The sequence below is a fragment of the Vicia villosa genome, linkage group LG5, assembly GCF_029867415.1.
Source record: "Vicia villosa cultivar HV-30 ecotype Madison, WI linkage group LG5, Vvil1.0, whole genome shotgun sequence".
Lineage (NCBI taxonomy): Eukaryota > Viridiplantae > Streptophyta > Magnoliopsida > Fabales > Fabaceae > Vicia > Vicia villosa.
The window spans coordinates 164,898,943-164,908,942 of NC_081184.1; the positions used below are offsets into that span (position 1 = coordinate 164,898,943).

The 10,000-nt window shown below is 36.4% G+C and overlaps 3 protein-coding genes across 3 annotated transcripts in view; 1 reads left to right on the forward strand and 2 right to left on the reverse strand.

Moving 5' to 3' along the window:
* The first annotated feature begins 1,059 nt into the window (after nucleotides 1-1,059).
* LOC131603694 (uncharacterized) lies at nucleotides 1,060-2,760 on the forward strand. The gene has a single exon (XM_058876109.1). It carries the CDS (start codon nucleotides 1,399-1,401, stop codon nucleotides 2,263-2,265), a length of 867 nt encoding a protein of 288 aa, XP_058732092.1. The 5' UTR covers nucleotides 1,060-1,398; the 3' UTR covers nucleotides 2,266-2,760.
* Nucleotides 2,761-3,210: 450 nt separating this feature from the next.
* Nucleotides 3,211-5,127, reverse strand: LOC131603693 (6-phosphogluconate dehydrogenase, decarboxylating 1, chloroplastic). Its single transcript, XM_058876108.1, has one exon. The coding sequence runs from the start codon at nucleotides 4,878-4,880 to the stop codon at nucleotides 3,402-3,404; it is 1,479 nt and encodes a 492-aa protein (XP_058732091.1). The 5' UTR covers nucleotides 4,881-5,127; the 3' UTR covers nucleotides 3,211-3,401.
* A 1,550-nt stretch (nucleotides 5,128-6,677) lies between these two features.
* Nucleotides 6,678-10,000, reverse strand: part of LOC131608086 (V-type proton ATPase subunit E-like) — a 3,347-nt gene continuing 24 nt past the window's right edge. Inside the window, exons 1-6 of the mRNA XM_058880024.1 lie at nucleotides 9,829-10,000; nucleotides 9,644-9,744; nucleotides 8,634-8,820; nucleotides 7,960-8,156; nucleotides 7,316-7,415; nucleotides 6,678-7,011 (exon numbers count right to left, since the gene is read on the reverse strand). The exon at nucleotides 9,829-10,000 is cut by the window's right edge and continues 24 nt beyond it. Coding sequence (XP_058736007.1) covers nucleotides 6,976-7,011; nucleotides 7,316-7,415; nucleotides 7,960-8,156; nucleotides 8,634-8,820; nucleotides 9,644-9,744; nucleotides 9,829-9,930 — 723 coding nt within the window. The 5' untranslated portion in view covers nucleotides 9,931-10,000 and the 3' untranslated portion in view covers nucleotides 6,678-6,975. The remainder of the gene's footprint in view (nucleotides 7,012-7,315; nucleotides 7,416-7,959; nucleotides 8,157-8,633; nucleotides 8,821-9,643; nucleotides 9,745-9,828) is intronic.

Genomic DNA, 10,000 nt, shown 5'->3' on the forward strand with positions numbered 1-10,000 from the left:
TGGGAATTGCTTATTGCACTATGAGCATTACTTCTCCATCCTAATAAAAAAAATCAAAATTATTTATAAATTTCAAAAATATATTTTCAGACGGATTCAAATACACTAAATTTATGTATAACTAAGTCAAACCCTCATTTTGTCTATAAAAAAAAGTCTCAATATATTCCTTAGGATTTGTTTTCACAACGTCCATGTAAGCTTTTAAAAAAGATTACTAGATTTTCTGCCTACATCAAACTACTAAATTTTAATTTTACAAACAGTTAAAGCTAAACAAAATCACTATATAAAAAGATCATATGAAAAACTTAATTGAGCATGTATTAACACTTGTAACCAATAATAAACTAGAACTAAACAGTTAAATTTCAATACATGTTCCTAGAATATTGTAATCAAGTAATCAATTGCCATGGGTGAAGAATATTGCGGCAACTGAATTGAGGATATGGATTGTCTCCTGCACTTTCCTTCATGCGAGAGGATCCAAATTCATTAAAATAGGAGAGGATCCAAATTCTTCCTCAAATACACTTTGAAATTTATTAGAGTTTGATCTAACTCATCCTTACAAAACCGATTTTGTAAGGATGAGTTAGGTCAAACTCTAATATGATATCAGAGCCTATCGATCGGACCATGGGCCGCCCACCGTTAATATCCACGCACCATGCCCAAAAAGAGTGCTGGGCGTGAGAGGGTGTATTAGAAAGATCCTAAAGTCCCACATTGGTTGGAGATAGAGCATTGAAATAATATATATAGATGGACACTCCTCACCTTACCAACCGGTTTTGTAAGGATGAGTTAGATCAAACTCTAATAAAATTTAAAGAGACATTTTTAAAATTTTTTTGAGTATTTTTCCACCACTTATGATAGGATATGCAAATCCCCTTTTTATTTTACATTCGTTTTTTTGTTCAAAATTTGGACTTACGATTTCCTGATTCTTTTTTTCTCAATTGCTGAGTGGAATCAATTATTTCATTTGCTAATTTTGTCTTCCAATGTGGAGAAAATATGAGAAATCAACGGATGATAAAAGTTATTTATGGCCTTGTGGTGATAAAGATTCTTAGACAGATACACTAACTAAACACAGTCTTTCGACCAAAAAAAAAGCAGTCTTGAGTTACCAAAATGAATCAGAATGGCCCAAGTCAATTGTGACTTTTTGAGTCTTTCTTTACTCTGGAGTCCCTGGTTGGGACCCAAACCTGAGCATGCTTCTTCTTTGTGGAAAGTAACCATCATTGAACTTGGTGCTGCATTCACATCTATAACCTGTTCTATACTAAAGAAAAGAAAGCAACAAAACCTATAACCTTTCTACATTTTTCTTTCATGTTTTTAGAGAGGCTGCGGAGTTAGAGCCAACCAAAAAAAAAAAACATGATCTGGGACTTCATCTGGATGTTGGTTTTCACCTTGTGTTACTGCTCCTTGGTGCACAGCTTGAACAATACTGCCAGTGAGTCGATAAATTCTCAGGTTCAAGATTTTGCTTTCAGGTCAATGGCAAGACACCGGCATCAAACTGGTGCTCTGTACGATACTCTTCTTCCGCGGAACCTATCTGGTATGGATGTTTCAGTAGTTCGTCTGAGAAGCCGGAGGCTCTGGAATGAAGGTGCTAACTTTAGCTACTTTCGGATCCCGTCAAGAACAGTTGCTATCCCGCGTGTCAGGAGGGTGGCTATTGCATACCAGAACTTAGGTAACTGGTCTTCCCACTTCTACAATTTGCCAGGTTACTCACTCATCTCTTCTGTTGTTGGCTTCATGGTTTTTGATGCATCAAATGTAAGGGATAAAAGTTTCAAAAATCTCACTCTCAATACAATGGGGCAACCTATATCTATTCAATTCCCAAATGTAAAATTTATGAGTGGAATCAACTCAAAGGCTAGATGTGTGGCTTTCTATGGAAATGGAACATTTCAACTCACTATGATGAGCTCCCCTGGTGTATGCCACTCAAGAGACCAGGGTCATTTTTCAGTTGTTCTTCCATTGGAGAAGAAGCGGCGACGGTGGTATATTTGGGTGATTGTGTGTGTGCTTGGAATTTTTGGTTTGATAATTTTAGGTTATGTGGGATTTTCATCCATGAGACTTCTCAAGACCAAAAAGATTCAAGCCATGGAAAAACAAGCTGTTGAGGACATGGTTTTTGAAAGCAGATGGGTCGGCGATAGTAAAATGCCTTCTGCAACAGTTACAAGGACTCAGCCGGTTCTTGAGAGCATTGCTCCGTAAACCATTATGTTTTCTCGTTATCGTTTTTTTTTTTTTTTTGCCAGTGCATATATTACAAGGTTTGTTCCTTCTCAACAATGAAGAAAGCATTTGTATTTTGATCATAAATGAAGGATTGTCTTCCTAGTTCCTAGATATTTCAAGAATGACTCTTATTATTAGTCTCATGTACTTACCTAATTGTTTGAAATATGTTCTATACCAAGGGCATGAATTGCCACAAGGAACACATTACTAGCAATCTTTGTGTTAGGTCAGTCCATGCAAAGCTTTGCTCTGACTTTAAATGGCACTCCGCTAGTAGATAGTGGAATTGATTCCCTTGGATTAGTCGGTCGCAAGACCGGATACTAAGCTTTAAAAAAAAACATTACTTACCTTTTTCTCAATCGCATGAAGCAATTTGCATTTGTTAATTAGTCTCATAGAACTGTAAAAGTCTAAGCAATTTATCTTTAATAAATAAATGAAGGGGGAGAGGTGCGTAAACTCCAATAAATCAAGAAGAATCTTACTAGAAAACCATTTCCTAGTCCTGATTTTCCAAAGAAAAAGCTGCCAAAATAACAACCAACCCACAAAGCAAACAAAATGTATTAAAAACATAAAAACTTAACTAGCAAGGCAACAAAAACTTTAAGGTCCATTTACTTTCTATGTTTTTCTGTTATTATTTTCACTTCACCTATTAAACATAGAAACACTGGTCACACAATGAAGTCAAAAAAGGAAGAAAAAGGGAAAATCTTTCAGGACAAACACCAAAGATCACCTGTAAAGTAAAGCTAAGGAAACAGGGTCCAAGATATATTTGAAGCCTTAGAGGATGTTTCTGTCGTTGTTAATGCACAATCTTTACTTTAGCACAGCTTTAAAAGGTATCTATGAGATAAAGCATTAATAATTTAAAGTGTAGGAATCAAACCTGAAACAATAAAGCTGTAAAACTCAAATGACAAAGCCTTTCTTTTATTTGTTAAAATGGAAGAAAAAAAAACAGCTACATAATTTAGGAAACAAAAGTTGTTCTGCCTAACCAAAGATCCTCAAACAAAACATACAATTGCAATACAAATGCTGCATTAACCAGCAAACAAAGAAACAACTAACCACACAGAGACATATCATCAATATGATCAATTAAGTATGCCGGCGCCACTCTGACGAGCAAGTTTCGTCCACTCGGTATGAAACGCGCCGGGGCGATCGACACGCTCGTAGGTATGAGCTCCAAACAAGTCCCTCTGAGCCTGAACAAGGTTAGCGGGAAGCCTTGCTCTCCTATATGTATCAAAGTAAGACAGACTAGCACACATTCCAGGAGTACTAATCCCGGACGATATAGCCAATCCAACAACCCTTCTCCACGCACCTTGTCTCTGCACCATTTCCTTAGCGAATTCGGGATCCACTATCAAACTCGCCAAATTAGGGTTCCTCTGATAAGCCTTCTTAATCCTATCCAAAAACACCGCTCGTATAATACACCCACCTTTCCAAATCCTCGCCAACTCCCCAAAATTCAAATTCCAACCTTTCTCATTACTCTTTGCTCTCAACAAATTCATCCCTTGCGCATAGCTACAAATCTTAGAAGCATACAAAGCTTGTCTCACATCATCAATCAACTTCTTCTTATCAATCCCACTTCTCACAAACCCCACTTCCTCACTCAACCCAGCCTCCTTCAATACCGCAGCCGCATTCTCCCTCTCCTCCTTCAATCCACTCAAAAACCTCCCATCCAACGACGCCGCAATAGTCGGAGCCGCAACCGACAACTCCGCCGCCTGCTGAACCGTCCATTTCCCAGTACCCTTCATCCCAGTCTTATCCAAAATCTTATCCACTAAATACCCATCACCACCCTCATCCTTCACCTTAAAAATATCTGCAGTAATCTCAATCAGAAAACTCTCAAGCTCCCCACTATTCCACTCAGCAAATATATCAGCAAGCTCCGAATTCGACAAACCACCAACATGCTTCAAAACATCATAAGCCTCAGAAATAAGCTGCATGTCACCATACTCAATCCCATTATGAACCATCTTCACAAAATTCCCACTCCCTCCTTCACCAATATACGTAACACAAGGCCCATCTTCAACCTGAGCAGCAACCTTCACCAAAATATCCTGAATATTACTATAAGCCTCATAAGATCCACCCGGCATAAGCGACGGACCGTTCCTCGCACCTTCTTCGCCACCAGAAACCCCCATCCCGAGATAAAGAATACCTTTCTCAGAAATTTCTCGAATCCTCCTTTCAGTATTTTCATACCACTCGTTCCCACCGTCGATGATAGTATCCCCGGGTTCCATATAATCAGAGAGAGCTGAAATCGTTTGGTCAACCGGAGCACCGGCTTTGACGAGGATGATAACCGATCTAGGCCGTTGGAGAGACAGCACAAACTCGCGGGGGCTGTATTGACCAGTTAGAGGGAGGGAGCCTTCACGGTGGGCGCGATCTACGGTTTCGTCGACTTTGGAGGTGGTGCGATTGTAGACGGAGATGGGGAAGCCTTTTTCGGCGATGTTTAGGGCTAGGTTTTGGCCCATGACGGCGAGGCCGGCGAGGCCGATACGGGAAAGGGTAGAAGTGTCCATTATTGGATAAATATGAGGGAGAGGTTGGTAAAATGGATTGAGAAAGATGAGATGAATGAGGTTATTATAAATGTGTTAAGAAAATAGTTTGGTGAGAACTGAGAAGTGGCGGACTCGTCGAGGGTGTGAAAGGACAGTGACTTAACCACCAACGAGACGACGTTACCTCCAAGATTGTTTGTTTGTAATGAAACGACTGCGTTTTACTGTTTTTAAGGATGTGTAGTCAATGCAGAGATATGGTTTATACACTGTGAGTGTAGTCAGCATTCATCGCTCTTGCTCAGTTCTTACTTTCTCCGTTATTTTTTTCTTACTATTTTAGATAATTTCCTTAAAATAAAATATTTATACTCTATATATTAATTAAATTATTTCTTTTTTTAATAAATCAAAATATATTAAGGATATAAATTTAACTAAATAATATTAATCTTTGATACAATTAGTTATAAAGTTTTAATTGAATAGATTCAGTTCATCTACTTAATAGGATAGGGGTAAATCCAATCTATCAAAATGTTTTCTAAAAAATAAAGGATTATTTTTTTAATAAAATTTAATAAATTAATATTTTTTTATAAAATGAATTAAGTCGATCACAAGCCATATTGATCAAATTCATTATTCATAGACAAAAAATATTTGTCATCCCTAACATAGAGGTCCGAGGAAGTGAATGATATCAATATCACCTTGACTACTGGCTTGATGGCGCTCATAGTCCACTATCTTCATCATGCAAGATACCGGAAGACGAGTTAGAAGTAAGAAAAATCTGCAACCGTGTGATGAATATATTCTAATATAAAAAAAAATTACAAAATAGGAAGAGTCATTCATGTGTTGAGATGTCTGGGAGAACTCGATCGCCTTAGTCTTCTCCGAGCTTTATCAAGGGACTTGTGGCAGCCATATTGGGAGGCGAGCCTTGGCCCACAAACTATTACTCCCTCCGTTCCTTTTTAAGTGTCGTTTTAGAAGAATTTTTTTGTTCCTATTTAAGTGTCGTTTTATAATTTAATGTTATAATTTGTCATTTATACCCTTATTTTCTCAATAACTCCACCTCAAATTTTTCAATTAATTATTGAAAAAAGAGAGTGTATGATTGAATTTATTTGGAAAGAGAAAAATAAATAAGGGTATAATAGGAAAAGTAACTCTAATAATCCACTATCTTGGTTGAAGAGCTTTTTGCTAAAACGACACTTAAAAAGGAACGGAGGGAGTATATGATAAGGTTACTTATGACCCTCTTTAACGAGAGACAATATCAATTTCGTGTGACAAATGCTAGAGGCATGAAAATCTACACCATGCGCTAGTCGAGCTTCTCCATTCTATATCAACGTCTTGGTCATTCTTTCAGTGAGGCATTACTTTCAGGGATATTTTCCTATAGCTCCCGCCTCCCAACCAACTATGGGATTATACCGAATATTTCTAAATTGCCGGTATAAAATCATAAATTTGATACGGATAGTTTAAAAATGGTAAAAAAAACTTATTTTTTCCTAAACATTTGGTATCACATAATTTTTTTTTTTTATAAAATACAAAAATCGAATGAAAAACGTCACTCGTAAATATATGGTATTTTCAAGAAAACAATGTTTTTTTTTTTAAATCCAAAAAATGAGTTCGTAAATGTGAAAATTTTAGATAGATTTGTCTCAAAAGAATTTCAGTGCATATTTCACAATTTCGTGAGGGCCGTTGTTGGACCCTAGTACTCAAGGGACTAGATGGTTTTTGAAAGAGAAAAGCAAAATATATATATATATATACACTAAATTAAAGAGATGAAAATTATGGTTTATTATTCTATAATTTCCGATATAAAAACAGCTTTATACTTGCACCAGACACATCATTGGAGAACAGTATATATTCAAATATTGGCAGCAATGTCCAATATATTATTTGCAACTAGTCAGGGCAAATACCATCAAGGTTTTCATCAATTAAATTAAGTAAATAAAAACTGAACGATATGAGAACAATGGCCCTATAAAAAAGTAACAGTTTACATAAGCAATGACATCTATGCAGAATACAAGTATTCCAGGGGCCACGAATGCAATCTAAGTCTTCAAACAGCAACTTTTCCAAATAGTTGTTTTCGGATCTGCAACATCAAGAATCTTCATTAGTCATCAGATTCTGACCAGTTCACTTTCAACACCCCCACATGAAAAGAGAAGGAAAACAAACAATGTGGACACTACATAGTAGTCTATCATAGTGTGTCACTGTGTACGACTACACTGTAGTTTTATATTTCAATTTCAAAGTTGAAATTTCGTTAAAATAACTGCCTTTGTAGTTGAACATAATGTGAAAGTCAACAATACAAACAATTGAGCAGAAAGTATATAATGAAAAGAAATAAGTCACATAACATGAGAATAGCTATGCACAAGAAATTTTACCTCTGGAAGCTTTTTGCGGAACACTACATCCAGTCGCGCATCAAGAGTATTTTCACAAACAATCTTTCCATCGCGAGAGGCCAACACTACCCCACCAGAGCTGAATATTCATACAAATAATCAGGTATGCAGAAACTGATATCTATTATTAAAGCACCTACACAACTAATAACATGTTTGGAAGGATATTGGAGAAGGCTTTCTCACATCCTAAGTCAAATAAATGCAAAAAATCAGAAGCAACAAATTGTAGAGTAGTTTTGACTTTTGATCAAGTCTCCCAAACACATACTAAATGTGTGTTTGGATTTGGATGCATGTTGGTTGTCCGTTTTCGTGTTCCAATGCATTTCTACCGTGAAAATATAGAAGCTAACAATTGTATAGTTGGCTAGACTCGCGTTTTCACTGAGAAAAGTTAAGTTTCCAAACACATGCTAATAAAACTTTAGGCAGTATCCTCAATTAACCAAAAACACAAAAGCATGGTAACCTTAGGTTTGAAACCCTTTATAAATTCTAACCAAATATAGTGTAATTAATCAAGAGAAAGAAGATACAACATGCGTAAGAAGCATGGCCCTGATTAACAGATCCATACAGTTGCTTAATATTTAAGTAGAAGTCTAAAATATAAACATTACCAGTAGGGATCATGAGTATGGTGATGCTTGGGTGCAGGTGGAAGATAGACATCATGGTCAACAATAATCTCTGGTGGAACAACACCTGCTCTTTCAGCATACTCCTCTGCAGCTGCTTCCAGCACATGTTCTATCATGTGCACGTCACGTTTCCGGCATCTCAACAGGACAGAAGGTTCTTTCAGTCTTAGCAAACTCTGTAATGCACAAATTTTATTATTACATTATACTCCAAGTCCACATACGTACTTGTGCATGGAAGGTGGTCCATAAAATAATACTAAAAGTGTTAGAACAGCAACCAATATAGAAGATTAAAGAGAAACGAAAGTAAAAGACAATGAATACGGCCGATCTTTGTTAACACAGCTCATCGGCCAATGATGCCTACCTCTGCGACTATAGAGCAGCTATAGTTACCAAACAGTGAGAAAGGTTCATCAAAGTTACCAGGTCATTTCAAATTTCCATGAATATACATGTTATATCTACAAAAATGCTATCATTACATGTAATACAAAAATGAGACAAAGTAACTAAATAACAGCATTGTCGATTCCCTATCAGCAACACTACCAAAAAGTGCAAACAATAATACATACTATGATAAAGATACTTGACAAAATGCAAGTTCAAACAACAAATAGGTGTAAAATATTTAAATTTTAACTAACCTGAACAATGAGATCTTTTAGAAGGTTCCTGTACTCATGATGACCCACATGCAAAATATCCTCAACACGGTGATGATGGCTCACATTCAAAAGTTCCTTGGCAGCAACTTCTTTCATGGAAGTGACAATGTCATCTTGAGCTTGAAGAACTTTGATCCGAGAAGCATTCAGCTGCATCGAGTAGTCACTGCAACAAACAATTGTACCAAGAAAAATTAAAATATATCAACTAGCATAGCACTAAATTTTTAAAAATGTCGTATCTCGTACTGGTACCCGCATCATAAACTAGCACTAACAATACAGAAATCCACAGTATTCACATCAAGAAACAAATTAATCCTCAAAAAAAAAAAAGGAATTTCACTCATCATATTTTGGAACTATATAACCCTAAGTTCAAGTAATTAGCCGCAGATACTTATCAATGGTTTGAACATGAAACTGATTTAATTCAAAATCAAAAACCAAAAGGAAAATCCAGAGAGAAAACTATTAAACTTCTAACTACATTCAGCTAAAGCTCAATGAAGCTAACACTGATTATTAATTATATTAATTATAAATTTAACCGAATATTATGCCAAGGATTCAGTAGAATGATCAGAATATATGAAGCTTCAATTCAATCCTGACACATCGACACCAATAATAATTTTTAAAAAAATGAAAAATTAAACCTAATCACGAGTGTCTGGTGTTGGTTTCGGACAGTGACACTCATACCGACACCAGACACACCTTTTCCATTTTTCATAGGCGTCGGTATTTCAGAACTCAGAATTCAGAAATCAAGCAAAAGTCAGACGCAAGGATCAAAATACAAGATCTAACCAGTAAATTTCATATCTGAACAAATACAATTAAAATTGTGATTGATCGGAAACGATCACCATAATTCAAATTCAACCATTTCCAAATTTCAACAAACAAAACTCAACATGATAAAAAACCATTAGAAATTCGAATTATAAGGAGAAAAACAGCAAAGAAATGATATCGAAAATTACATTTTCTTTCGAATTTCAACTTGGCGCTCTTTGCGTTCATATTCCTGTCTGATCTTCTTCTTCTCGGCTTCAACTAACTGAAGCTTCTCGATATTGAATTCCTACACGAAGAAAAAGCAGAGTAGAGATAAATGTGATTGCGAATTACGATCGAGAAAATAGATTGATCGGAGAAATGGCGTTACCTCTTCAGCAGAAGCAGAGATCTCGGTGGCTTTTTCTTCGGCTTCTTGTTGGATAAACCTCACCATCTGGTGGATTTGACTGGAGACATCTTCGTCGTTCATTTTGGGAGAAGATCCGGTGGAAATCAGAAACTGCTTCGTCTATGGGCGATAGTAGCAGTCACCACGAGAG